This window comes from Zeus faber (assembly GCF_960531495.2).
Source record: "Zeus faber genome assembly, chromosome: 6".
Taxonomy (NCBI): Eukaryota; Metazoa; Chordata; class Actinopteri; order Zeiformes; family Zeidae; genus Zeus; species Zeus faber.
In genome coordinates this window covers 32,806,365-32,834,203 of record NC_137201.1, presented here as the reverse complement: position 1 = coordinate 32,834,203, position 27,839 = coordinate 32,806,365, and the positions used below count along the sequence as shown (strand labels likewise).

Genomic DNA, 27,839 nt, shown 5'->3' with positions numbered 1-27,839 from the left:
CACCTCTCCCCCGCACTCTCTGCTGCTTTGGATAGTCGACAGCAAGTACTTGAACTCATTCGCCTTCTCCACCTCCACTCCTTGCATTCTCAGCTTTTCGCCGCCCTCCCTCCCATTCAGGCACATGTATTGTGTTTTACTCCTGCTGACTTTCATTGCTCTTCTCTCTAATGCTGCCTCCACTTCTCCAGGCTCTCCTCCACCTGCTCCCCACTCTCACTACAGATCACAAGGTCATCCGCGAACATCATAGTCCACAGAGACTCCTGCCTGATTTCATCTGTTAACCATCACCACTGCAAACAACAAAGTGCTCAGAGCTGATCCTTGATGCAGTCCCACCTCCACTTTGATGCCTTGGTCACGCCTACTGCACACCTTACTACTGTCTGACTGCCCTCATACATATCCTGTACCACTCTTACCTACTTCTCTGCCACCCCCGACTTCCTCATGCAGTACCACACTTCCTCTCTCGGCACCCTATCATACGCTTTCTCTAAATCCACAAAGACGCAGTGCAACTCCTTCTGGCCTTCCCTGTACTTTTCCATCAGCGTTCATAAAGCAAACATGTCATCTGTAGTACTTTTTCCTGGCATGAAACCATACTGCTGCTCGCTGATCCCCACCTCTCCTCTTAACCTGGCCTCCACTACCCTTTCCCATGGCTTCATGCCGTGGCTGATCAACTTTATTCCCCTGTAGTTACTGCAGCTCTGTACGTCTCCCTTATTCTTGAAGATGGGCACCAGTACACTTCTTCTCCACTCCTCTGGCATCCTGTCCCTTTCCAGGATGGTGTCAAACAGTCTTGTTAGGAAGGCCACTGCCATCTCACCTGAACATTTCCATGCTTCCCCAGGGTTGGCATCTGGGCCAACTGCCTTTCCACTCACCTTCTTTAATGCTGTTCTCACCTCATCCTTGTTAATTTGCTGCACTTCTTGATCCACTATCCCCACATCATCCACTCTTCTCTCCCTCTCATTTTCTTCACTCATCAGCTCCTCAAAGTACTCCTTCCACCTTCTCACCACACCCTCCTCACTAGTCAGCACATTCCCATCATTATCCTTCATCACCCTTAACCTGCTGTACATCCTTCCCAGCTTGGTCCCTTTGTCTTGCCAATCGGTACAAGTCCTTTTCTCCTTCCTTACTGTCCAACCTCTCATACAACTCGTCGTATGCCTTTTCCTTTGCCTTTGCCACTTCTCTCTTCTCCTTGCGCCGCTTGTACTCCTGTCTAATTTCTTCATCTCTCTGAGAATCCCATTTCTTCTCCGCCAACCTCTTCTGCTCTATGCTCTCCTGTACTTCCTCATTTCACCACCAAGGGTCCTTGTCTTCCTTCCTCCTCCCGCATGATTACTTTACTGATTCTTATTAAATGGATTTTGCTTGTAAGGTTTGTTATTATCACTGTTTGGTTGAATTCTAATAATGTAAAGCATTTTGAGTTCCACGTTGTGTATGAAAGTGAGACACGAATAACGGTTATTATTATTATTAATATTATTATTATCCTTATTGTTATTATTATTAGTAGTAATAGTAGTAGTAGTAGTAATACTATCAGTCACGATTAGAGGTCGTAAAGTAATCTATTCTGTGCTACCATATATTTTTGACAGCAATGCTTACATTTCTCTATTTTTATTTGAGGTTACCCTCACTCATTTGTATATATTGTTTTTGACTGCAACATTTATATTTTTCTGTTTTTTTTTCTGACATTATACATTTTTGATTTCCATTTCCCCCATGCCAATAAACCCTTTTGAATTGTATTTAATTATTGAATCGATTTGGATTCAATTTAATTTAATTATTGAATTGAATTTAGTTACATTGAATTGAAATACCGGCAGCCGCCACCAGAGGTCGTGCGTCCCCGCGGTCCAGCCATGCTGTCCGGAAGACGTCAAGTCCATGAAGCGGGAACGTCGCGTCCTCCGATCTTCATCCGAGAGCAGCGCGGTCCGGGTCCGGTCCACCCGACAGGAGGTCTGGCTCCGGTCCACTTGACAGGAGGCAGGGAGCCGGAGAGCAGCGCGGTCCGGGTCCGGTCCACTTGACAGGAAGGTCCGGTCCACACGACCGGAGGCGGGGAGCCGGAGCAGCCCGGTGCTCACTTTGCTCTGATTCCACATCATCATGCAGAAGAGAAGGAAACCGGAGCCGATCCAGCTCAACCCAATCCCCGATGGAAACACGGTCAACGGCACCGGAGCCACAGAGTGAGTGCATTTTATTATTATTATTATTATTATTATTATTATTATTATTATTATTATTATTATTATTATTATTATTATTATTATAGGTATTATTATTATTATTATTATTATTATTATTATTATTATTATAGGTATTATTATTATTATTGTTATTATTATTATTGTTATTATTACATTGGTTCTGTCTGTCTGATAAATAAATAAAACAACTTTCTTTTCATTACTCTGTCTGTCTGTCTGTGTGTGTGTGTGTGGGGGGGGGGGGGGGGGCGAGATAGCGTGAGAGAGAGAGAGAAAGATTGTCAGACAGACAGACAGACATGAAGATAGGTAGATGGATGGGTGGATGGACGTCCCAGACAGATGGACGGATGGACGGATGGACAGACAGACAGACTGATAGATAGATAGACGGACAAACAGACAGACAGACCGATTGATAGATAGACAGACAGACAGACACACTCAGACACACAGACAGACAGACAGACAGACCGATAGATAGATAGACAGACAGACAGACAGACAGACAGATAGACAAGACAGACAGATAGAATCACCACAGTAACAGTGATTTTAAAACCCTTGTATTGTCCCTTGGATTTATCATCACTAAAACGCTGGTTTACATACTTATTTCAGCGACTTTGCCTAATTTGGGATCATGAACTTCTACGCAGAGGTATTGCTGATCTTGATGCTTTTGTTCATGTCTATAAGCACTTTGCGTCCCCGTTTGGAAGCTTGGGGCAGGTCTGACCGCATCCGATCATAACCGGGAAGTGAAATGAATCGTCCTCCGATGAAGGACAAAAGAAGGCGCGGGTTGAAAGAGGCGATGCCGACGGAAGGGAAAGCCAGCGTGGTCACAAAGCCCTCGTGCAGCTCGGGGGGGGGGAGGGCGTGGGTCGGAACACCGTCGGGAGGCTCCCGGGGGCCCACGGCACCGCACCACACTGTCACCGCAGGGCATCCCGTCTGCCTTTGAACCGTTGGCTACGCGGGCAGCGGAGGGCGTCATTCTGGACCGCGCAGCTTTATGGATCCATTCAAATGTGCTGTTATCAAAACAAATGAGATGTAGTTATTCATAGCGCTGTTTACATGTGAGTCATATTGGTCGTCGTCACGTCGAGGTCGCCGGGGCAGCCGCTCATGATGGTCGTTGTTGTGCCGAATCTGCCCCACATCAGGTGCCAGACAAACACCACACGTGTAAGATACTAAAAACATGGCAGCATATCGAGGGGAACCTGTCCAATGTGGACAGAAAAAGTGAAATTTCTGGTCAAGTTTGTAATGATAGTCAGTGACGTGGTGATCATTCGAAATAATGACTTTTTTTTTAAAGAGGTTAAATATGCATATCTCACCATGTTGAGGTGACTTTTATAGCCGCGGCCATTTCTGGCCCAGGCAGTATTCGTCGGTTAAACATTGAAACATAACACAAGAGTTATACTGTTGTGACACATCTGAGATCTCAGCTCAAAGGGAAAAGCGAAGCTCGCTCTTCAGGAGGCTGCAGCAGTTCCACCAATAACACCAATCACACCAATAAACACCAATAAACACCAATAAACACCTACGATCTTAAAGGAAGGAATGAGTCGATTTCTAGGTCAACAGGTAACATGACATTTTACAGTTTTCTACTTAAAGTGCTTTAAATCATGAGGCAACATATTGTCGTTAATAACTTTATTTACGGCTGAAAGCTGAAACAACCCTCAGCCACATCAGACTCAGACTCATATTGAGAAACATTCCGATTTCGTAGGAATTACGAGTATTTGGTTTTACATAAGAGCAGGGCAGGGCTTCTTCCTCTTCACATCATGGAGTTCAGTGCATTCCTCTGCTGCCGCTCAGGCTGGAACACGCTGAGCAGGAGAGAGAGTGTGTGTGTGGGTGTGAATATAGGAATATTTAGTTCATAGCGTGGTTCATATGATTCCCTAAATTAGGTGTTATTGAGCAGATATTGTAGATAGATAGATAGATGTATAGATGTATAGATGTATAGATAGATAGATACCTTATTCAACTCCAGAGGGATATGAAAGAATAAAGATAATAATAATTATAATTATAATTATAATAATAATAATAATAGTAAATAATAATAATAATAATAATAATAATAATAATAATAATAATAACATAAATAAAGCTGTAGGCAGCAATACACAGGGTCCAGTTCAGTTGTGTTGTGTTAGATATACATTACAGTTCTCGGGATTGCACGTGTATAACCAGAAATAGTTGATAAACATGCATCATTATTATTTAACAGTGATTTATTAATTGCTCTATCAAATGGCATAGCTATAATATTCAACGCAGAGTCATAGTGATCTACACCAATACAACCAGTAAACGGCTCAGCATTCGTTATTTGGAATGTTAGATGTCTTGTTGGCAATTCTGTTATTGCAATATAATCTCTTCCTACAACATTATCATTTATTCTACCAGACCTTTTCATATCCTGATAAAGATTATTTCCTTTGATCAAAACATCATCTCGGTAATTTTGTGTCCATGTGCAAACGTTCACGGTCTTGTTTTTAAGAACTGCTGTTAAACTCATAGCAGCACACTGTTTATTTCTCATTCTGGTGAAATGAGCCCCTTAACACGTACAGATATGGTGAATTGACACTTATATTGAAAGTTCTCTCATTAGTGTTTTTTTCAAAGTATTTTTCTTTTGCCCTTTCTTTAAGAATATTGTGACTGACCTTGAGGACTGGATTTTTGGACAATTTATTCTTTGTTGTCTTAGACTTCCAGCAATTTTTCCGCATCTGGAACAATAACCAAAACAAACTTTGTAATTACTTTACATGACAATAATAATAAATACATATTATTTCATAAACACAATAAATCAATAAATAAATCTTAGCTAAAATTAGTACTTTGTTGTATTTTTTTCTGTCAAGAATCTACAATTGGAAAATTCAGTTTAATAGATTACTTGTCTTTATTGTAATGCAGACAACATTTATGTGACTTTAACATTAATTTGTCATGAGATTATATGGAAGAACTTGTCAATAGTTTGCTACGTTTAGCTGTAGGAAACTGCTAAAACATGACATTTCTTTAAAAAAAGTTTAGTTTTTACTACTTCTACTACTTTTTACTTTAAACCAAACCTTGTCATAACTTACCTTGTTGTCTCAGTGACGGAAGGTGACGTTTTGTCTTGTGTGCGTCAATTATGACGTATTTATGCAGGTTTACGTATTTACAGAGATGAAGGTGGTCTACCTTATGTAATATTAGTGGCGACTTCTTTCCATGGATTACATTTTCAATAAGTTACGTTTCCATGAAATACGAAAAACGTTGTGGTATTTCTGTGAGTAATTACCATATCACGGCTTCAATTTTTCAGACTCCTCTCTGGATCTTGAACGCATCACTCACTCGCAAATCAACGCGGTCACAAGTTTCTGTGGATTCAGGTTTTTTTGTATTTTTCTGTCCATGTAATGGGGACCAAAGAGATAAAATATCAATCGAACAGATCCACAGACATCTACCAGGTAAAAAGGTACATAAACATATATACACAGACCCCTAGTTTGTAATCTCTAACCACTACAGAGCGACTACACACTGGACACGGTGCCAATAAACATTCTGAATCAGAACCTGTACATTTATAGTAAATAGTATGATGACGTCACAAAGCGTGCCACTGTAAACCTCATCTCATTTCCATTTGTTTTCCAACATTGGCATGTCGGTGACGCACGCCCAACCTTCGTAGCTTCTGTCTTTGTTGTGTTCCAGATAGTTTTAGCTCTGTTGGAGATAGTTTGGCGTGTTGGTGAGTCACGACCACAAGTGTGATTTGGGTCAAATTTGGTCGGTTTTTCACTCATTTTTGCTCCGTATGTGGATCGATTTGGATGAAAGTTGAACCACGAGATGTGTGTGACGTTCTGGTTCAAACGAGACATGAAACGTGTTTCGGAGCTTCTGCCGTTGTGCTGTTTCAGATAGTTTTAGAACTAAAGATTCTGAGAAATTTTCCCGAGCAATTTCAATTAATACTAATAATACAACCCACACCATCATCACACGCCGTCATTTCTCAATCCCGACATTTTTTTTTACCTTATTAATTGATTGATAAAGACTCACAGTAGACTCTCCAAACCGAGACATTTCCAAACGGTGCTCTCCATTATTGGTTAAAAATAAGTTAATAGCACTGGTATTGATAACGCACCAGGAAACAGGAACCCAAATCAGGACCTGAACACCGCCTGTTACTGCTCAACTCCTCTCAACCACATAGAGCACCTGGGCTGTTTGCTTTAATAATAATAATCATCGTCATCATTATCATCATCATCCTACTCATAATAATAGAAACAAGAAACAAGAAAAGAAACAATCATCATAATAATCATAATAATCATAATCATTCAAATGTTTATTTATTTGTACTACTTAAATAATAATAACAGTTAACTTATTATTGAATAATTATTAACAATTATTAATTATTATTATTACTATCGTTATTGTTGTTATTATTTATGCTATGAATTAAAGTGCAGTTAAGCTGTTGAACGTAGGATTTGTCTTCTTCCCTCTGAGCTTTGAGTTGCAGGGATGCTGGTCTTTGTGTCCTTGGGCTTTGTGTTGGTGGAACACTGGAGGGCCGAGCGGCGTCCTCTCTGGAGCCTCCCACGCTGCGTGGAGTGTCCACGTCTCCCCCTCCAGTTTGACAAAACGCCCTCGCCCGCCCCCGCGTCCCCCCTCGAGCCCGGCACCGTCGCCATGGATATGCAGCCACTGCCAGCACAGAGCAGCAAATAGCAGCGAAAAGCAGCACTTAACCCTGCGCTGGCTGAAGGAGCCTGGACCGGCAGCGTGCAGCGAGTCGTGACGAAGTAGAAACAGTGAAAAAGATGCAAATACTGCGGCGTACGTTCACGTGTGTGGAAGGTTATTCGTTTGGAAGACGGAATCCAACTCTGCTTTTTTCCATGAGCCTTGGGTTTCTTTTCAGCGTCTTGTCTTTATGATCACATTTGGCCAATCTAAAAAACACGTCTCACGTCTTGGGCTTTTACAAATGAATGTGATAATTACACCACCCAATTAACTGACTAAATGACCGTCATCAATGGCGCAATGGCCTGAGGGTTCATTCGGGGCTGGATTCAACAGATAGACTCCACTCGGTAGAACACTTTAAAACCACACTCGGCTCCTTCCAAATATTTCCGGGGAACTTGCGCCCACATCAATGTGTCCGTGTGAGGATGTGTTTGTGTGAGCGCCGGGCACAGGGCTTTGCGTCACATCACCTGGAGATCCCATTTGAAGGTTTTAAACGGCTCCTTGACCCTTTAGTCCTTTGGTCACACGACCCAGTGATCGGTAAATACCAGCGTGTTGTGCCTCACTGGAGGACAAGGAGAAGAACAGCGCTTGAGCGGCGTGTCAGAGGAGTTCATTCACACAAAAAGCTTCTGGAGGAAACTCATCGCTATGACAACAGCAGCGGGATAGAGGCCTCGTCTCTCTGAGGAACTCGCTGCTTCCCTGCGATTTGGAAGGAAGACGCAGCTCAGGCTCCTGCGAGGCTTTAATGCTTCCATCCATGAGGATCCTTTTCTGTCAACTCTTATAAATAATAATAATAATAATAATAACAATAATAACAATAATAATAATAATAATAATAATAATAATAATATTATTGGGGGGGTGGTAGCTCAGGCGGTAGAGCTGGTGGTCTAGTGATCTAATGGTTGCTGGTTGGATCCCAGGCTCCTCCTGCTAGCATGCTGTAGTGTCCTTGAGCAAGACACTTAACCCCTAATTGCTCCTGATGGCTGCGTCCGTCGGTGTTTGAACAATTGTAAGTCGCTTTGGATAAAAGCGTCTGATCAATGACTAAATGTAATGTAATGTAAATAATAATAATAATAATAATGATGATAATAATAATAATATTGATAATAATAATAATATTAATTGTGAATAAATAGTCGGACTCAGTGTCTCTCATGGCAGAACAGCAGAGCCAGTGTCACAGTGGCGTGGGATATATGAACAAAAATGTATCTCCTCTTCCTCTCCTCCTCCACCCTCAGAACCAACCTGGAGGCTCTGCAGAAGAAGCTGGAGGAGCTGGAGCTGGACGAGCAGCAGCGGAAGCGCCTGGAGGCCTTCCTGACCCAGAAGCAGAAAGTGGGCGAGCTGAAGGACGACGACTTCGAGAAGATCTGCGAGCTCGGCGCCGGGAACGGGGGCGTGGTCTTCAAGGTCTCCCACCGCCCGTCCGGCCTCATCATGGCCCGGAAGGTAAACGCAGACGGTTTTTCGCCGGCGTCGCCGGTTTCCCTCCTCGCTGAGAAACCCTCTGAGGCGGAACGAGCACGCCGCGCGTCCGGGTGATTGCGTAACAGTTGGCGGTGCTGCCGCTCGGAGCCTGGACGGGGGGAGGCCTACCTGCGTCCGCTCGGATCGGAGCAGATCCCACTGTTGGGAGAACAGGAATCGGAAAGCGTTAAGCTCTGGCTTTCCCTCTCGGAAAGAAATGTTGCCACACTTAGAAAGGTTAATGGAGCCGGATTCTATCTGGTACACAATTCAAATTAAAATGTATCCCTTATGCCTGCTTAGTAGTATTTGCTTCCCACACATTGGAAAGACTATAAACATAATGAAAGAGGACATGCCATATAACAAAAAACAAATAATTAAACATTTTTTAAAGATCTCAAAGTTCCAACTTGATTAGTGCCACCATTTGGATGAAAGTGATTTAACTTCCTTCGTGTGTTCTTCCTGTAGCTCATCCACCTGGAGATTAAACCGGCGATCAGGAACCAGATCATCAGGGAGCTGCAGGTTCTGCACGAGTGCAACTCTCCGTACATCGTGGGATTCTACGGCGCTTTCTACAGCGACGGAGAGATCAGTATCTGCATGGAGCACATGGTGAGGCTCCACCCCGGCGGCCCCCTGGCGGCCCCCGTGTGCTGCAGCTCTTACTTTGTCACTGAGTGGATTGTCCCTTTTCTTTGTTCCCTGCTGGGTTTAGGACGGCGGCTCTCTGGATCAATCACTGAAGAAGGCCGGAAAGATCCCGGAGCAAATCCTGGGCAAAGTCAGCATCGCCGTGGGTTTCCTGCTCGCACCTCCCACAATGCATCACAACATAGCGCAGATGAGATGAAAGTAATCTGATTGGACGATGGTCATTCCACCGGTGGTGATGTACGGTAAAACATAATATACGGGCTGGTAGCTGGTTGGCCAACAGAATCCCGAAGGAACTGTTTTTGTTGGCGGAGTCGAATAAATGACGAAACCCATCATCCATCTAAAAGGATTCCTTGAGATTCAGTCTTGTTTGTAGAAGTCATCTCCCACTGGAGGTTCGTGCTGTAAATGTCTCCAGCTCTATCACCCGCTCGGGCGATGCCGCAGCGTTGTTTATTGGGCTGAGACGTGATGTTTGTCCTTCCAGGTCATTAAAGGGCTGTCCTACCTGAGAGAGAAACACAAGATAATGCACCGAGGTGAGAACCTTCTCTGCTCCCACAAAGACGCTTTCTCTCACTGTGCTTTCCGTGAACCGTTTTTAGAGATAAAACATTGAGGTCTCCCGGTGAGGAGACCTGTGAGGCTGTCACGTAGGCCGGTCCGAAGCGCTGTGTTCCGGTGAGGGGTTGTTAAAACCCGCTCTGCAGGGAAACCGGGAGCCAGTGCCATGTGACCGACGTTTGGAGCGATGAGCCCTCGCTGTCTTGTTTTTTATTCAAAGTCTCGCTGCGGAATTCTGAATAAGCTGAAGTCGCTCAAAGGACTTTTTAGGAAGTTCCGGCGAAAAGGTGCATCACAGGAGTCCAAGCGACTGAGTGGGCGGTTCAGGTTCTTTCTGGGCCCGGAAGCACAGCAGGAATGCTGTTCTGGTCACTTTCTTAACATGAGTTAAAACTTCGATCGGAATCTAGAATAAGATTATCCAGACTTGATAAAGTTGATACTTGACTTCACTGATAGAACATCCACCGTGAATCCTCGAAGCTGAACTTTTACAAAATAGAAACGCGCACGGAAAGCGGCTCCGGCTCACCGCGTGTGGCGATGAGAGCCGGTTGCCACGGCGACGGCTCTCCCGGCCCGCGCGGCGGCGTGAGAGCTTCCCCGCCCCAGAGCGCCGCCCGTCTGTGCTTTTCAGATGTCAAGCCCTCCAACGTGCTGGTGAACTCCCGCGGGGAGATCAAGCTGTGCGACTTCGGCGTCAGCGGGCAGCTCATCGACTCCATGGCCAACTCCTTCGTGGGAACTCGCTCCTACATGTCTGTGAGTCCACGTGTGCAGCAGTTTGCATTCATCTTTGAAACATTATTGACGCGATTATCTTCAACTTTTCCCACAAACTAAAATTTCAATAAAGAAATTGAGGTAAGGTGTTATGAGCGAAAATAGATATCCACCATCTTGCCTCCTCCACCCGAAGCCACAGTTTACCTGCTTTTATTCAATTCATTGCGCAGGACAACCGTCGCACTCACCACTGGGAGGTTTTTTTTGGAGAAGTGGGAAAGTCACTGTCGAAAAGACAGGTTTGCTACTCTCCATCCCAGGGATTAAAAATTAAAATGTTGTTTTCCATCATGTATAACTGTTCAGAGCTCAACCATGTTTTCACTGATGAGAAGCTGCTTCTCACTGTGCTAAAAGTGCTGTGTGGGTGTAGCCAAAAGAGCTGGTTTGCTGACTTGCAAAACAGCCAGTGCGACCCTGAAAAACCTGATAAAATGCAAAAAAAAAAAAGAGGGCCGATTATGTTGTGAGCTTTCCATTTTTGAAAAGGAGATTTTACGTTTGCCCCATTGGACTGCATTTACGCACAAAAGAGAAGCACTCGCTAAAAATGGATACCCGATCCTTTAACTTGTTGATTGAAACTGCATATTCATTTCCAATGCAAGGCCTTGCTCTCAAAACTGCCTGGATATATGACATTTTAGATAGAGAACTAGTAAAAAACGAATAATCAGGACCCCAGATCACAGGACCGGTTAGTTTTAAAGGTCCCTCATATTGACACTGAACTGGGAAGACTGGTTTCCAGCATCTTATTACTGGAAAGAACGACAAAGAGCCTGGAAGTTGGAGATCCCTCGAGATGATTTGTAAAGTCTTAGCTGCAGATATGATGATGTGATGTCCGTGCTTATGCTGTTTGGACGGCAGCCGGAGCGTCTCCAGGGGACCCACTACTCGGTCCAGTCGGACATCTGGAGCATGGGGCTGTCGCTGGTGGAGATGGCCATCGGACGCTTCCCCATCCCTCCGCCCAACGCCAAGGAGCTGGAGCAGATCTTCGGCTTCGCGGTGGAGGGCGACGCCGCCTCGGCCGAGTGCTCCGCCAAGCCCCGGCCCCCCGGACGGCCAGGTAGCCGGGGGTCAAAACCTTATTCTGCCTGTTCAGTACTTAGAATATATATTTTTTTTAACTGTCCGACAATTTGCAACTGGGTGACAGATTATATTATAGGCAGATTATAGTATTTGAAGACACTAATAGGGTTTTGGCTGAATATAAGGAAATGTTATATTAACCCTATAACCATATTAGTGTCTGTGGAGAACCATTTTCACAAATTTTATTCACAGATAAGTAATGACGTGATGGGAATGATATTTTCTTATGATTTCCTCGGAGGGAAATTGCAAGTATTCAAATTCGGTACAGCATAAATTGCAGCCACAATCCAATATCCTGTTTAGACTAATAGCAGAAAATAATCTATTTGTAACTGAAGAATGGGTTAAAATGTCCTGAAACCGGTATATAAGTGGTTTCTTGTGCGTCAGCGTACGGGCCGGACAGCAGACCTCCGATGGCCATCTTTGAGCTGCTCGACTACATCGTGAACGAGGTTTGTTGAAACGTCCTCCGTGCTGAATGAACGATGCTGATTTCAGATTATCATGTGAGCGGTGGAGGCTTGTTGTCATATTTCGCCATCACTTTTTTACCTGAACGTTCACTGCATTTACTGTATATTCTATCATTAACAGCCCCCACCCAAGCTGCCCGGGATATTCGGCTCCGAATTCCAAGATTTTGTGAATAAATGGTAGGGAACGATAAGTTCAGTGTTGATGCAACACAGAAAAACATGCAACTGGCTGTTTCCTATGAGTAACATTTTTTTTTTTTAAACATGCAACAACTTGTTGTAGCAGAAACCCGCCGCTCAGTGGCTGCAAATTGAACTGCTCGTTTTCACAAGTATAATTTAGTCATTTGATGCCTTCAATGTCTCCTTCCCAGTTTAATCAAGAATCCAGCAGAGAGAGCAGACCTGAAGCAGTTGATGGTAGGTGCTTTCCTCCATCCTTTACCCAGGTAAAGCACCGCTCCTCCCCCTCCACCTGTACTCTGCTTTCTCCTCTCTGCAGATCCATTCCTTCATCAGGCAGTCCGAGGCGGAGGAGGTGGACTTTGCAGGCTGGTTGTGCAACACCATCGGCCTGAACCAGCCGGTGACCCCCACCCACAGTGGTGGGGTGTGAGACCTCCATCGGGCTACGCCCATCAGCTCCTGTGCCATAACCCCCCCCACGACCGAGAGTTTTACTCCGTTTATGACGCTGCCCAGTTAGTTGTATATTTAGATCAAAAAGAAAAGTGCTTAAACAACCCTTTAGACTGCTTCTGCTTTCTTGTCTCAAAGCCATTTTATTGTTTTCAAATGTTGACCATCTTCAAACTATTAAACTCTTGTTTTGCTTTGTTTCAGTTACAAACCTTTAGATCATTTCTTTGTAAACAAGGTGAAAATATGACAGTTAAAATGAAAAAAATGGGACTTATTTTGAAACAGACGTTTTATTTGAACCCAGTCTGTGTGAACCTCTATGCCTTGGCGGGGGCAGCGGGGGCTGCTGGGGCCGCGGCCGCTGCCTTCTTGGTCTTCTTGGCCGGCCTCTTCTTGGGTTTCAGCATCTTGGCCTTGATCTGTGGGAAAAGTAATATGTTTCCCTTCAGAACGTACAGCAGCTAACAGAGCGCGGTATAAACCAGTGTTCTCTGGCTGTTGCGGAGATGATAAATTGCGATTTAAACGGAGGCTCTGCGACTCACCGTGGGGTCGTGGCGCAGGATGGCGTGACGTCTCGCCGTTTTGGCGTACGGGTTCAGCTTCATCATCACCCTCAAGTTCTTCAGAGGGTTCTTCTTCAGGACTCTGCGGTTCGTCTTCTTGCTGCAATGCAAAAAAATAAAAGTAAATTAAAAAAAACGGTTCAGAGTAACCACCTCTGATAAATACAGTGGAGTTTAAGTTATATTTGCGTAGCCCAATTTGAGCCAAAACATGGGGTCTGGGAACCCCTGGGTCAGTTATGGGATGTGTGTCAATCTCACATGGGAGGACGAAGTGCTTTCAGGATCTCCTCGCTCCTCAGGATCCTGCTCAGGTCAGTGTTGGTCATCTTGTGCATCGGCAGGCTGAGAAAAGGAAACTCAAGAGTCAGAAGGTTCCGGACGTTCCAACACCGAGCTGACGGAGGATCTACGCTCAGAACTTCTTCAGTTATCACAGGGTTTCAACAACACGGACCGAAGTAGGAACTCATCCCCGCCGCACGCCTCGGCACCACGACGCAGCGCTCCCTCAACACTCACTTGTAGTCGAGCTTCTGGGAGGAGGGTTTGCGCCAGGTGCCGTAGAGCTCGTCCAGCTTGCGGAAAGCGCTCTCGGTCCAGATGCAGAAGCGGCCGACGTGACCGCCAGGGGCGAGTCTCAGCAGGTTGAGTTTGTTGACGTTCTGCAGAGTGATGCCTGACGAGGAGACGTCAGTGAGTCACAAACCGGAAACTCAAGAGTGAACCGACAAACTTCAATGTGTTTACAAGAGCAGGGGGTCTTCAGGAGTTAGATGTTATACTTCAAGACCTTTTAAATATAAATATAAATATATATATATTTTTTTTTAATTGTGCGCATCACTCATTCAATAAAGCTTTGCAGGTAGGAACTATATACACTGGGGAGAAACAGGTCGTGTTATGAACTAGGATATTCCATGGAGTATTGTTAGAACAGTTTCCTTTAGCGAGCAACGTCACTGAACAGGAAGGTGCAGGAGGCAGAGCGGGTCGTGCAGTAATCAGAGGGTTCCTGGTTCGATCCCCCGTTCCTCCTGGCAGCACGTGGAAGGGTCCCTGAGCAAGACACTGAACCCTAAAGTGCTCTCAATGAGCTGGTGGCACCTTGCATGGTTGTCGCTGCCATCGACGTATGTGTGTGAATGGGTGAATGTGAGGCGTGTATTGTAAAGTGCTTTGAGTGGTCGCGAGACTGGAAAAGCGCTTTATAAGATGCAGTCCATTTGGCATTTAAGCCGTGAAGGACCTACAAACAACCTGACTTAAACATGTTAAAAAGTAGGAGTTTGACAGCACAAGCAGGAAACATAAGTGCAACATGAGGCTTGTGCAGGACCACTACCAGAAAAGCTCACTTTCATTTTGAACATTTTCTTCAAAAGCCAAACCTGGAATATTCCTGAAGGCTTTGGTGACACCAGCGTCCTGGTTGTAGATGATGCACGGTCCTCTGCGTTGGATGCGTCTGCGGTTCCTCATCTTACCCTTACCGGCTCGCATGCGCTGAGAGGCGTACACCTGAGGGGAAAAGTTCACGTTACAAACTCAACCACAAGGTCCTTTAATAATAAATGTACTCAGAAGTATGGATACTGTAAAGGTTTATTCTAACAGGACTCTAAACGGCACCATCCCAGAGTCTGGTTTTACCTTCTTGATGTCGTTCCAGGCCTTGATCTTCTTGAGCAGAAGCACGGCCTCCTTGGTCTTCTTGTATCCCTCGACTTTGTCCTCTACCACCAGTGGGACCTCAGGGATCTCCTCAATACGATGTCCTAGAGGAGCAGAGAGCAGTCTTTAAGTAATACAGAGACCTATTATTGAATGAATACCAGCAACCAAATCCTGCTCAATGAGTTAGTACACATACTTCCACCACTTTGCAAGCACTATTAAATTGAGCCGTGTTACCTTTGGACATGACCAGGGCAGGCAGGGCAGAAGCAGCCAGGGCGGAGCAGATGGCATAGCGCTTCTGGTTGATGTTGATCCTGCGGTGCCAGCGGCGCCAAGTCTTGGTTGGTGCGAACATGCGTCCTCCGCGACACATCTAGACCAGAGTCAAGGAAACGTAGTGGACAGATCTACCTTCTGCGGCGCTTGAACGGTGACTGTACCTGCTCAGAAACAAGGTTCGTCATCCCCCTGTGCCAGCATGCGACAGTAGGCACACCGTCACTGGTCACAGAGTAAGACGCAAATTACACCATCACTGCAAGTATGTGCCAAGTTGACTTGTGCGGTAATGTTGGGGTTGGCAACAGGTGGCTCATAGGCCAAAAGTGACCCTTTGTGGAATTATTTGCCCTTTAAAGCAACACTATGTAATTATTTTACCTTAAAATAGCAGCTTCAGAATCATTGTGATGATACACAGATTTGTAATATGGAGAACGGCAACTCTTTCATCCCACCCTACCCCACCCGAACGCCTGTTCTTGCACTATGTAACCTCTGTTCGGGTACGAAACCTCGGAAAAGTGTGTTAGGCTTTACAGCACTATGTCACTTCCTTGATGTTTGGCTCCCGTAATTTGTTATTTTTTGGCCTTGTAAAATGTATCATGAAAAAGAAAAAAACAAAACAAAAAAAACTAAATACTCATACAAAACGCAGCCGCACCACCTCCCAGTCGGTGTAGGTGAGAGGGGCAACCGGCGCACCAGGTACCCGCACCTCACCCAGCCTGCGCCGACCCACACTTTCATTCCGCCATGGGGTTTGTTTAACCCTCTGACTCGCGTGTCGGAGCACATCTGGTACCTACACCAGTAACAGGGGCTAAACAACAGGCCCCTCTCCCCACGGCATCCCTGGAGCCACGGGGAGAGGCAAATTTAAAGTAAAATGTTAAAATGTAAAATATTACGTAAAACAAATTTCTTTCGGAAACCGAACTAAGTTTTATAACAGTAAGAGTGCAATTGCACTCAAATACCAAAAGTTAAATAATAATTGCTTTAAATAAGCAATATGGTTTGATGTTTGATCTTTATATTCCGATTTAGTTGCAAATGCCTGACAAATTCAAAACGTGCTGAAAGGATACATTTCCAAAAGCTCCCTGACCGGATCGGTGGGTTCCACCGCCTCTGACACGAGGAATACGGGCAACAGCCCTTCCGGTTCCCCAGGACTCAGCACTGGTCTGGTGTCCTGGAACACACACGCAATCAATCAAACTTTACCGTTTTCAATACTGTTATAGCTCCAGCTGAATTGAAACACAAACATACATAAGGGACTAGCTGACACGTTCACTCACCTGCCAGTTCGCTGACTGCGTAGGGCTGGCGGTTGTTCTTGCGCATGTTGGTGTGCACGAAGTTCACAACATCTGGGCGAATTGGAGCCTTGAACACAGCTGGCATGACAACATTTTTGCCAGAGGATTCTCCTTTCTCGGAGTACACCGAGATCAGGGGACGGGCACAAGCCTGCGAGAAGAGATTTTGACACCAGAGTATTATAAATAATAAGTATCAGCTCCCTAGTAGTCACATCCATCTCTGATTCAGCGTGTTACACTACTGTACATACACATATTCTGCTTTTCTTGCTTCTCTGTGTCTCATCAATTGGATCAAATGTTTTCTCCTGACTTAACAGCCTTTTGGGTTTCACACGTTATTTTAACTATATTTGAAGTCTTGACCATGTCTACGCAAGTGACAGCTGATAAGTATTTACAAAATTAGTCATATTTTATGGTGCGACTTACATTGCAGACAAAGGAAGATTAATTGATTGCACACAGCAGAAATAAAATGCCATTTGCAACTTAATAAGTAGATGGAAGGACAGTCGTCCCTACGCAAGCGGAGTCAACTGGGTTAAGGCCAGCGAGAACCAGCCGGCAGAGCACGGATATTCCGTGCATAACCAGTCAGGTTGACAGCGTTATTGACTTGAAAACATGTCCATTGATTTGTATAAACCATTACATATTTAAATGAGCGTGTCTGCCTCCGTCTGCCGGCGCTCCGCCGCTGTAGCAGCAGAAACACGTGTAACGTGGATTTCAACGCAGCTCCAAAATGGCTCCTCGTGTTAGCAATGCTAACTCGCAAGCAATCGTCCCCGTGCCGCTAGGAATCCCTACTTCGTACTGAAAACGAACAACTCGGACGCTGTATCCAAAGCAAACACTCTGAACTTGACACTAAAACTCGGATTTGTGGTTGAAATACTGTAAATTCTCACCATGATCGCTTTATATTTTCCGGCTCGCCGGGGTACACGCTCCACACGGTATGGCGGCCACAGTAAAAAGGAAGTGGGGAAAAAAACCCACACGATATATCCCTCCGCTGCTTCCGCTACTTCCGACAAGAACCATTCAACACTTGAATTGTATTTCCATGATATTATTCGATGTATCGTCACCAGAACAAAGCCCCGAATCGTCTAAATACAAAACTGTCCCGGATGAAGTACAAATAGTGGAAAGAAAGTTGTTAATAGAGCTATCGTTGATGACAGGATATGCGGAGGACGAATGTGACCGAACTACTTTTACGATAAATATCAATAAATATACAATTATTTATTTTATAATCGAAATGTTGACAACACATCAACGGGTATTATGATCGTTTTATATAAGGTTTTGACTTGATAATGATAATAATAATAAAAGGTTTATGATAAAACTTTACGTAGCGGAAGTGACCTCACCGCGTCGCCATTCTCAAACGGAGCGCGCCACTGTCCCGGCGTCCGCGGCCTCGGCTTCTTCTTCGCGGACGTTCATTCTTTTTCCTTTATCTGACATTAATACGTTATTTTCCCCGCGGACGCCGCACCGCCCCCGCTTGTCCCATACGGAATGGGCTCCGAGCAGGTCAGACGTTCGAGGGAGTTTTCCCGGGCCCTTCGGTGAGTGTGCTGGAACGTCCCGCCGCGACGTAAACAAAACACGAACGAACCGCTCGGTGCCTCCGCTGCGCAGGAAGCGCCGCTAACACCAATGTACTGTGTTTTAATGTGACGCCGCAGGGCGCTTCAAGATGACGAGTCGGAGAGTTCAGTTCCCTACGAGGTGAGCTGAGGGAGCTTTCAGGAGTTAAGTCTCAGTGTGGTTATTTCTTTTTTCCCCATCTACTACCATTCACTAGCTCGCTGTTTCCCAGGTGGGAGCCCCCCCCCCCTATGGGGAACTCCAGGGGTGCTCCGAAAAAAATTCAAATAAAAAAAGTTTAAAAAAATATATTGTTCATATATATATAATGTTACAAAAACCCATGACGCACATACAGTACAACATTTATGTACATGTTCTTTTTTTTTTTCTTCACCCAATGCCAGTGAAGTAGGTACTCACCTGAAAAATGATCTGAGGCTACACTACTGAAATAAAGTTTGATAACCACTGACCCTAGCTCACAGATTGTTTTTGTTTTTATTTCCAGGGAGACATCCAGATCCTGAAGGTCCGGGGAGAAACCCCCACGGTGCCCGCTTGGTGCTGTGGCCGCCGAGCCATCATCGTCTGTGAGAAAAGGGTGAGTGTCCCGGCAGGGATGCACCGAAAGACTTTCGACAGGCAGCGTCGCGCCGTCTGTTAAAGGGTTCTTTTTCTTCCGTCCCGGTATCCGTGGGATTTAGCAGGACGGTGACCTGGTCTGCCTTGCGTCTCAGATCTCTTCAATGCTCTTATCAACAAACAGGCCAAATGGCGTCACAAACAAGGTTTCGTTTTTGGCTAAGCTAGACTAAAAACGAAAAACATTGAGTTGGTTATTGGGAGCCATCTGCTGATTGGAGAGTTTGATCCCTTACGATGTAAAACAGCCTTGTTGATCTGTACTTAATCCAGGGGCATCGAAGTGGGGGTAAATGTACTTAAATGTCCTGATTAAAATACCACCTATAACAACACAAATCTGCTCAAACCTCCAATAGTTTATTTTCAAGATGTCCTTTTGCATACCAGGTGCCAAATGTATTTGAACATGAAGAGGTTGAAATCGCTGACACATCATGCACTGACAACGGCATCGATGTATCTCAAGGAACCTCGGAACCGCAGCCTCTTGCCATCATGAAAGCAAGGTGAGCTACACTGCATGCAACATTGCTCAGCCAGAGAAAGACGGGCATTTCTATGGACGTTAGACAAATATTGTCCTTGTATTGTGAAAATTGTAATTTCCTAATCTCGCTGTAAATTTTCCAGGCAGCTACTATCTTGGTACACCATGTCTCACAACAGCAACGTTGGTGCTGTGGACGACGTTCCGCTGCCCCCGCTGTGGGTTCGCTGTGACATGTCGGACCCCGCCGGAACCGCCTGGTTGGGAGCAGAAATCGTCTGCGTTGGAGATAAAGTGACGGGAGTAAAACTGTATTCCGTCACCTGTAAAGGTACGCGGTGCATCAGCCTCCGTCCTGTTGCTGAAATATTAATGGGAAAATATTATGAAGGGTTTTCAGTGAAATTCTGACGGTGTTTGTCCGCTGTATGGTTGTTATTAGGCCCCACTGTGGACAGAAAATCCCTCATCACCTTGGATGACCTCAAACAGGAGCACAAGAGAAGACATCCGCCCTCAGTGAGTAGAGCGTCTTCTTCCTCCAGTAAATCAGTGCAGACAAACTCTCCTCCATCACCTCCCTGTTTGTGTTTGCAGATGGTGATGAACGGAAGCGCACAATACAACCTGTTTGGAGCGACTGTGGTTGAAAACACCACGCTCGAGTCCAAGAGCAGGGTGACGGTGGATTTCAAGTGGAGCCACGTGGAGAGTATCCTGGAGATGCCGCCGCTGTCGTCTTCTGCCACACTGGCAAGTACGACTCTAACACCACATCAACTAAAGTGACTCTGCTACACAGATACTAGACTGATGCAGTTGTTAAGTCAAATCTCTTAAATATTAACTTGTATTAAAGATGTTTTGATTGAATCGTCTGTTGTAATTGACGAATGATTAACTTTATATGAATTAAACTATTTAACTGAGTATTTAACTTCTATCAGTCATTGTTTAGAATAAAAAAAAGTAATAAAATGTCTATTACTTCTACCGTTTCATCTCTTGTTCACATGCAGAATATCAAGATTTCCTGCGGTGACATGAGAAGCCCGATATATCAAGTGTACAGAGAGTTGGAGTTTCTCCAGGTTTGTGTCACCTAGTAATGTGTAATACTGAGAGGAATGCATGTCTCTAAACTCGCTCTTTCACTTGTATTTCAAATCATAGGAATGTTACGATACATGAAATCTTAATTTGTGGATCTTTTTGGACACTTTCATGCCTCCTAATTTTTATGTAAACAAAACAGCAAACTGAGGAAAAACTCAACATGATAAACACACTGGTTCTTAAAAATCGCTGATCTCATCTTAATTATACCCAAATATACCAGTATTCCTATCAGCACTTGTAATCAGCAAGTACCCAAGAGTGAGTAATCAGTACTCGAAGGCCCCTAATGAAACTAACTGCTGCTAAACCCTGTTGAAGTGTCTTGCTGATGGTTTGAGAACTGGTGAAACTGAGTGGGCTGAACCTTTGGAGACCAAGTCAGCGGTGGAACTAGTGAAGGCCTACCTAGAAGGTATGACAATTTTTTATATATATATGCACACACACACCGATCAGCCACATCATTAAACCAGTGAAGGGTGAAGTGAATAACATTGATCATCTCGTTCCAATGGCACCTGTCAAAGGGTGGGATATATTATTATTTTATATGTACACTGTTATTTATTATTATTATTATATATTATTATTATAATATGAGGCAGCAAGTGAAGAGTCAGTTGTTGAGGTTGATGTGTTGAAGCACCGTAAGGATCTGAGCCACTTTGACAAGGAGCACATTGTGATGCTGGACGACTGGGTCGGAGCATCTCCACAACCACAGGTCTTGTGGCCGTTCCGCTGTGTAGCGGTTACTACCCACCAAAAGAGCTGCAAGGAAGGACGACCGGTGAACCGGCGACAGGATCATAGACGCCCAAGGATCATTGATGCACGTGTGGAGTGAAATCTAGCCGGTCTGGTTGGGTCCCACAGAAGAACTACTGCAGCACAAAGTGGTGAAACAGTGAATGTTGCTATGATAGAAAGATGTAGAACACACAGTGCATGGCAGCTTGCTGCGTATGGGAGCTCACAGTGTCCATGCTGACCCCTGTCCACCCCTGAAAGCACCTACAATGGACATGTGAGCGTCACAACTGGACCATGGAGCAATGGAAGAAGGTGCAGGTCTGATGAATCACCTTTTAGTTCCACATCATGTGGATAGGTGGGGTTTAGGGTCCGATCGGATGGAGCATCTGTGGGATGTGCTGGAACAACAAGCCCGATCCATGGGGGCCCCACCTCCAACTTCCAGGACTTAAAGGATCTGCTGCTAACGTCTTGGTGCCAGATACCACAGGACACCGTCAGAGTCTGGTGGAGTCCATGCCTCCACGGGTCACAGCTCTTTTGATGGCAGGAGGAGAAGCTACACAATATTAGTGGTGGTTTTAATGTTGTGGCTGATATGTTTGTGTGTTCTCTGTGATACTTTGTAGCTCTGTTTTGAAAAGCTCTATAAATAAGCTTCATATATCTTTATATAATCCTATAAGTTCTGTTTTATATTAAAGGATATATTTATATAGTCACTAACTGCTACTAGATTTTAAAACCAATATCTTCAATCTTTCTACTCTTTTAGAACTTCAGAATACTACGAAGACACCACAGGATCAGAACGCAACACCAACTGAGGTTCAATGGCTACAAACTACAAACATGTTCCCTTTTATTCTGTTTGAAGTGTTTTCAATGACCCTCACCCTTCTGTCTTACGGAGCAGAGAGCGAAGTCGAAGCCTGAGTCAGACACTTCCATTTTTAACGCCTTCATGGAACGAGGCGATTTGGACTTTGTAGAGCAGCTCTGGGTTCGGATGAGGAAGAGTAAGTCTGTGTTGTGGAGCCTCCACAGCGTACACAGGAAGTGGAAACCATTTTATTCATTGTGTTTTTTGTTTGTTTTTAACAGGTGTAACTTCGTACCAAGATGTACGAGACTGTCTCAAGTTGGTTATTGATGCTTTGAGATATGGTGACATCAAACCGTGGGTACGTGTGGTGCTGCTTCTAAATAAGAATTAAAGATAAAATCTCAATGAAGTGCAAAAATATCATGTTGAGAAATACTTTAACTGTCTCTGAATGGAATGAGATACTTTTACTAGAAATGAATAAAAGACAAGAAAAAAACTAATATATATAAAATCATATCCATCAGTTTTATGAAACATTCCTCAAAATATTGTATCTTAAGAATGTTACAGAATTGTCTCATTTTTATCGCGTGTGTGTGTGTGTGTGTGTGTGTGTGTGTGCAGATCCACAGGGACAGCAGCAGCTCGCTCAGTAAGCTCATCCTGCAGTCGTACCACCAGCCGGTCCACCACGTGGCGCTCACCGGTCTGACTCCCGTCAAGATGCTGCTGGAGATGGGGCTGGACAAGATCAGGAAGGACTACATCAACTACCTCATTGGTAACAACCTCATCACCACACGCACTGTGTCACGGGCGGTGACGCTAATCACTCACTCGGAGTGAAATTGACAGAAAAAAACATGTTTTTGCGTTTCCCGTCTGTTTTGTCTTCACAGGGGAGGAATTGACAACTCTGAACCACTTGGTAAGTTCAAGACTTGGCTTACCTGAATAAATGACAACAAAAAAAACAGCCGTTGTCAGCGGACACGTTAACATCCAGTGTTGTGTGCATTTGTTCTCCTCAGAGCTTCTATCTGAACACGGAGGTGGAGGAGCAGGAGCAGGTGATCCGCATCAAGAAACTGCACCACCTGCTGGAGATCATGGTCACCTCCAGCATGTTCCTGGGGCTCCCCTACGACCGCCTGTTTTTCCTCACACAGTGAGCCCAGCTGCTGGTCCTACATCTCCACCAGTGTTTTCAATTAAAGTAGAAAGTTATTTTTCAAATATTCCTTTTTTTTTTTTTTACCCCTTTCAGATCATGTCTGCAGTACTACAAAACCTGCCCCAATGATGAGGAGCATGAGTTCACCTTGCAGATCAAGCCTGCGCTGATCAGCCATCTCTTCCAGAAGTAAGGACAGAATCAGTTTGGTTTTTTTTCAAGTCTATTTTTATTTGAGCTGGAGAACTGCAGCATACTGTACATTGGACCGACCTGCGCCATCAGGCAGAAGTTTTGCTATTGTGTAGAAACTGACGTTTTTTTCATAGCCATTGCAAATTGAAGTTTAGGAAATACTACAGGGCAATTTCGCTGTCTACTGCATTCAGTCCCTTAACAGGGGGAATTTACAGATCTTGAATATACAAATTCATAAATGAAATATTTCTCTATCTCAACATTGAAGTTTAAACTGTCTTTACCCAATACATTGATATTCATTTGGAACATGTGATCACTGTGTTCTGTGCATGAGACCTATCGGGGGCCAGTAAGTTTTCAGTACATATCAGGGAAGACATTTTATGGAACCTTGTAGCCGCCCTCGTCTCAGTGATTTTGGGATGATCAGAGCTCTGTGCTGTTTCCAGAGAGCACCCAGTGGTGTGGGGGGTGGAGGTGTGCAGCGGTGCTAGTCAGCGTGAGGTCAGGACGTCCCTCCAGCTCAGCGACAAACCACTGGTCGACCACATCACCTTTGAAACAGGTAACCTTCAAAAACAAACTCCCTCGGTAAGGAAAATGCCATGAGGATGTTTGGGTGACATTTTTCAATTTGGCTTTCAGATGACCCCAACGAAACGCTCAGGTACAGTGAAGATCCAGTGTACTTCACCACCATGATGTGCTGCAGTCTGGTCAACTTCTGAGTTTGGAAAATGCACAAATCATTCTTTTACATACCAGTGGTGCATGATCATAAAGTGCCTCTTGTACATAAAACCGCTTGGTGTCTGGCGAGTTGTCTATATTTGCATATTTTACTGATTGACCAAATAAACGATTGATGCAGATTGGTTCTGTGAGGATTTGACTTCTTGGACTGAGTATTTGACCATCCTGAATTCCTCCAGAGCAGAACATCAAGCACCTCCTGTAGGATCCACCTGGACACACCCAGTCAACGCCACTCAGGTTTCAAAGTTGGTTCAGTTCTCTAAATGTCTGCTCACTATTTCTCTGCTGTTACTTGTTCCTGGTAGAAGCAATTTAAGATATTCCATTAAATCTGAGACTGGCAGGTTTCTACGGAGCAGGGCAGCGTTGCGGTTGAATCTGACCTATTCCCCACACCAGAAGAAACTAGTCCATTTAAATAAGACGTTTCAGTGCCTTCAGACGAACTTAAGTCTAAATTACTCATTGATTGCACGACAGACACCCAGGACATGCCTTCAAAATTGATTTTATTGAACAGTTACTTTGCAGCTCAACAGGGTAGATAAACAACTTTCTTGTGGATCAAGCAGAATACACTTCCATCCGCACGGGTTCATCCCCCTGGAATAAGATGGAAACTGAGGTGAGGACATGCAATAAACACATTTTGCTTAGGAAAGTCAAGTTTGTTTCGACATCCTAAACGACACTAAATAGTTATCAAGGTTCGTCAGCCTTCTGTGCCAGCGTGCGACAGTAGGCTTTGTGTCACTGAACAGAGTCAGACGCAAATTACACCTTCACTGCAAGGGTCTGACATTCAGCTTCTATGTACAACTTGAATTAGTTCCCAATGCTTCCAACCCCATGAGGAAAGAGCATTCATGAGGAACATTACTCAAGAGAAACTCGGGTGAAGGACAAAATAACCTTTGAGTGGCACTAGGCTTCTCATAAATTACAATTCAAACACTTTCAAATTGGGGAACATTTTCATTGTACATATTTTGATCCAAGTTAAAAGACAGCGCTTACCCAAGAGCAGTATGTTCTCCAGATCACACCTCTGGCTCATGCAGGTCCGTGTCGTCAGACTGAAATGGGTAGACGACAACATCACGTCAATGATTTTGATGTGCGGCAGAGCTCAGCCGACAGCCATAGCATTGATCTCAGGACTTCTTTAGTTATCACGGAGTTTCAACAACACGGACCGAAGTAAGAACTCATCATTGAAAACACTTTTATTCAGTACCAACGATTTGCTCCATTTTCTTACCCGCAGGGCCCAAGCCCGGTGCAGTGGCGTGAATCCAACCATGTGACGGCCTTGACCCCCAAGGAAGAGCCTAGGAATACCCAAAAAATGAGAAACACTTGGTAAACTAGTTTAAGGTACCGATGCAGGTTAACACAGAGCACCTTGATACCGGTCAGTACAGCTAGTTTAAAAAGCCAGAGAACTTGCTCAGCATCGAGGTTCGTCAGCCTTCTGTGCCAGCGTGCGACAGTAGGCATTCTGTCACTGAACACAGCGTAAGACGCAAATTACACCATCACTGCAAGTCCCTGGACCAGAGGGTGGATCCCGCAGAACAACAGAACTCCAGGTGAAACGACCACCACAACAAAAATGGACAAATGACGATGTCTCACCTTGTGCCACGTGGATCTTTCCAACCTTTAGGCGCCTGCTCAGCTGGTTATCTCCAACACTAGAAAACACAAAACACAGTGTTTAGTGACAGATTCTCATGTTCCGGCACGGAGCCAACGGAGAGTGGGATCTACACTCAGAACTTCTTCAGTTTTCATGGAGTTTCAACAACACGGACCGAAGTAGGAAGTCATCACCGCAGCACATCACAGCCGCCGAGTATTGCTACCAACCACTCACTTGCATTCCACCGTCAGGGAGGACGGTTCACGTCAGGCGCCGCGCAGCCCTGGCACCCGGCCTTGGGTCCCGATCCGGAAGACATTCTCCCGGTGATGGCTGTCAACGACAAAATGACGTCTTAATGTGCTGCGGGCGCCAAGGACTTGAGCGTTCCCTCAGCGGCCACGGGGCCCCTCGACCTTTCAGAGACCTGAGCACCAAGAGGCTTCACCTGCTCATCGCGTCGGATATCGGTGTGAGAGTCGACACGGACGACATGCCGTGCAGGGAACGTTAAAGCTCGACGGTTGTTAAGGACAACGGTCGCCATTCTTGGAGCATCACGCATCAAGAATCAGCTTTAATATACAAATATGGAGAACGGTTCGAGGTTTCGCGCCGGACGGTCGCCAGACACCCACGCGTCTCTTCAAGCGAGCGATCCCAACATGGCGGCTGGCTCCAGCAGTGTGACGTCGACTTCGCCGCCTGCTGCCGTGACACACAAGAGAACGACAGCTACAGCGAGCCCGGACCGTGGCCCCCCCTGCGCTAAAGCAGCCTCGACAGTGTCGCCCGGTTTAAAGTGCCATCTAACGGAAAAAAAAAATCAAACCCATGGCAGCCATTTCCCCAAGCTCGTCCTACAGCGCCACAGCAGGAACCACGTGTAGTCCCGACACCAGACGCGCGTCACACGTGTTCATTTCCACCGTCCCGGCAGAAAACTAAACCGTGATTACTGAGCAAAACAAACCGTTAAAAGTCACCGTCACCGTCTCCCCCGGTTCGATCGCCTCCCGCTCGCCGCCGTGGACGCACACACCGCTCGACGCAGCGGCCGCGGAGGAAAGGGACGAGCGACGAGCAGACGCGCGTTATAAACCGCACCGGGAGACGCCCTACGTCACTTCCTGCCAATCCAACGGGCGAACCGGAACTCCGAAATGTACAATTTGGTAATAACTTTAAATCCGTGTAAACGTTGATATCAACTCATCCCGGGGTTGAAACTTTATTTTTATTTTTTTTTTGTAATTTATAATTCATTTGTAAACACATTTTGCATGTTGGAGCGCCCTCTGGTGCCGTCATACCAGAATGCATACGCAAGTCAGAGTGAAGGTGATGGTTTCGTTTTTTTGGGGAATCTATTAATGTTCAAGTACAGTAATGAAGGAATTGTTTCGCAGGTCCCAGTCTATGGTCAGGTGGTTTATTCAAAATAAGTAAATTAAAAAAATGACGCATCCACGATTTCCCTTTTTTGGTTGATATTATTAACACCATGTGGTGAAGGTGGCCAGGATGCAGATCAGATCCGACAGGGAGCCATGCAAACAAAGTGTTCACTAAAATTCATTTTCAAATTTTGCATTTTTAATTTGTTATTGCTTATGTTATTAATTCTTGTGTGATTTATATAGCATTTCCATATATGTTTTTATTAACAATTAATTTGTGAAGTACTACTAATGTTAAGTGCAACATTTTTCCATTTTCAACTTTTGTTAAAGTCGTTGCAGTGACAGTCACACCTGTTACTTCTGAAGTGGCAGGTGTTCTTACTTGCGCATTAATTTGTAAGTTATATAGCCCAATATGAATGGAATGAAAACATATGACAGTGGTGGTTTTATCATGTTAATTCTTTAATTTATATTTTATCCAATAAAATTGACATGCTG

At 44.9% G+C, this 27,839-nt stretch overlaps 3 protein-coding genes and 1 long non-coding RNA gene across 4 annotated transcripts; 2 read left to right on the top strand and 2 right to left on the bottom strand.

Annotated features, from left to right (window-relative positions):
• The first annotated feature begins 1,935 nt into the window (after positions 1–1,935).
• On the top strand, positions 1,936–12,968 carry map2k1 (mitogen-activated protein kinase kinase 1). The gene is made up of 11 exons (XM_080001980.1): positions 1,936–2,243; positions 8,375–8,585; positions 9,078–9,224; positions 9,328–9,405; positions 9,757–9,808; positions 10,471–10,595; positions 11,493–11,694; positions 12,117–12,181; positions 12,324–12,382; positions 12,580–12,625; positions 12,708–12,968. The coding sequence occupies exons 1-11, from the start codon at positions 2,161–2,163 to the stop codon at positions 12,819–12,821; spliced, it is 1,182 nt and encodes a 393-aa protein (XP_079858106.1). The 5' UTR covers positions 1,936–2,160; the 3' UTR covers positions 12,822–12,968.
• Positions 12,969–13,118: 150 nt separating this feature from the next.
• rpl4 (ribosomal protein L4) lies at positions 13,119–17,782 on the bottom strand. The gene is made up of 10 exons (XM_080001981.1): positions 17,624–17,782; positions 16,686–16,857; positions 16,470–16,576; positions 15,331–15,469; positions 15,070–15,194; positions 14,808–14,937; positions 13,936–14,092; positions 13,675–13,758; positions 13,393–13,513; positions 13,119–13,266 (listed from the first exon to the last, which is right to left on the bottom strand). Exons 1-10 carry the CDS (start codon positions 17,624–17,626, stop codon positions 13,165–13,167), a joined length of 1,140 nt encoding a protein of 379 aa, XP_079858107.1. The 5' UTR covers positions 17,627–17,782; the 3' UTR covers positions 13,119–13,164.
• A 361-nt stretch (positions 17,783–18,143) lies between these two features.
• Positions 18,144–24,467, top strand: zwilch (zwilch kinetochore protein). The gene is made up of 18 exons (XM_080002497.1): positions 18,144–18,298; positions 18,419–18,461; positions 18,832–18,924; positions 19,356–19,474; positions 19,599–19,786; positions 19,898–19,974; positions 20,053–20,208; positions 20,475–20,546; positions 20,893–20,986; positions 22,106–22,158; positions 22,247–22,349; positions 22,435–22,514; positions 22,784–22,940; positions 23,059–23,087; positions 23,191–23,327; positions 23,427–23,522; positions 23,984–24,099; positions 24,180–24,467. The coding sequence occupies exons 1-18, from the start codon at positions 18,249–18,251 to the stop codon at positions 24,260–24,262; spliced, it is 1,746 nt and encodes a 581-aa protein (XP_079858623.1). The 5' UTR covers positions 18,144–18,248; the 3' UTR covers positions 24,263–24,467.
• Positions 24,468–24,782: 315 nt separating this feature from the next.
• On the bottom strand, positions 24,783–27,046 carry LOC307231730. The gene is made up of 6 exons (XR_013844213.1): positions 26,909–27,046; positions 26,170–26,268; positions 25,929–25,987; positions 25,552–25,621; positions 25,308–25,366; positions 24,783–24,893 (listed from the first exon to the last, which is right to left on the bottom strand). It is a non-coding gene; the product is annotated as an uncharacterized lncRNA (long non-coding RNA).
• Positions 27,047–27,839: the final 793 nt, after the last annotated feature.

Coding starts and splice junctions, on each gene's coding strand:
- zwilch (XM_080002497.1), top strand. CDS start 18,249: ATGGGCTCCGAGCAGGTCAGACGTTCGAGGGAGTTTTCCCGGGCCCTT. Junction 18,299..18,418: donor GAGTTTTCCCGGGCCCTTCG/GTGAGTGTGCTG, acceptor GTGACGCCGCAG/GGCGCTTCAAGATGACGAGT. Junction 19,975..20,052: donor AGAGAAGACATCCGCCCTCA/GTGAGTAGAGCG, acceptor TTGTGTTTGCAG/ATGGTGATGAACGGAAGCGC.
- rpl4 (XM_080001981.1), bottom strand. Junction 14,093..14,807: donor AGCCTTCAGGAATATTCCAG/GTTTGGCTTTTG, acceptor TCTCCTCGTCAG/GCATCACTCTGCAGAACGTC. Junction 13,759..13,935: donor TCCCAGAAGCTCGACTACAA/GTGAGTGTTGAG, acceptor TCCTTTTCTCAG/CCTGCCGATGCACAAGATGA.
- map2k1 (XM_080001980.1), top strand. CDS start 2,161: ATGCAGAAGAGAAGGAAACCGGAGCCGATCCAGCTCAACCCAATCCCC. Junction 9,809..10,470: donor ACACAAGATAATGCACCGAG/GTGAGAACCTTC, acceptor TGTGCTTTTCAG/ATGTCAAGCCCTCCAACGTG. Junction 10,596..11,492: donor GAACTCGCTCCTACATGTCT/GTGAGTCCACGT, acceptor TTTGGACGGCAG/CCGGAGCGTCTCCAGGGGAC.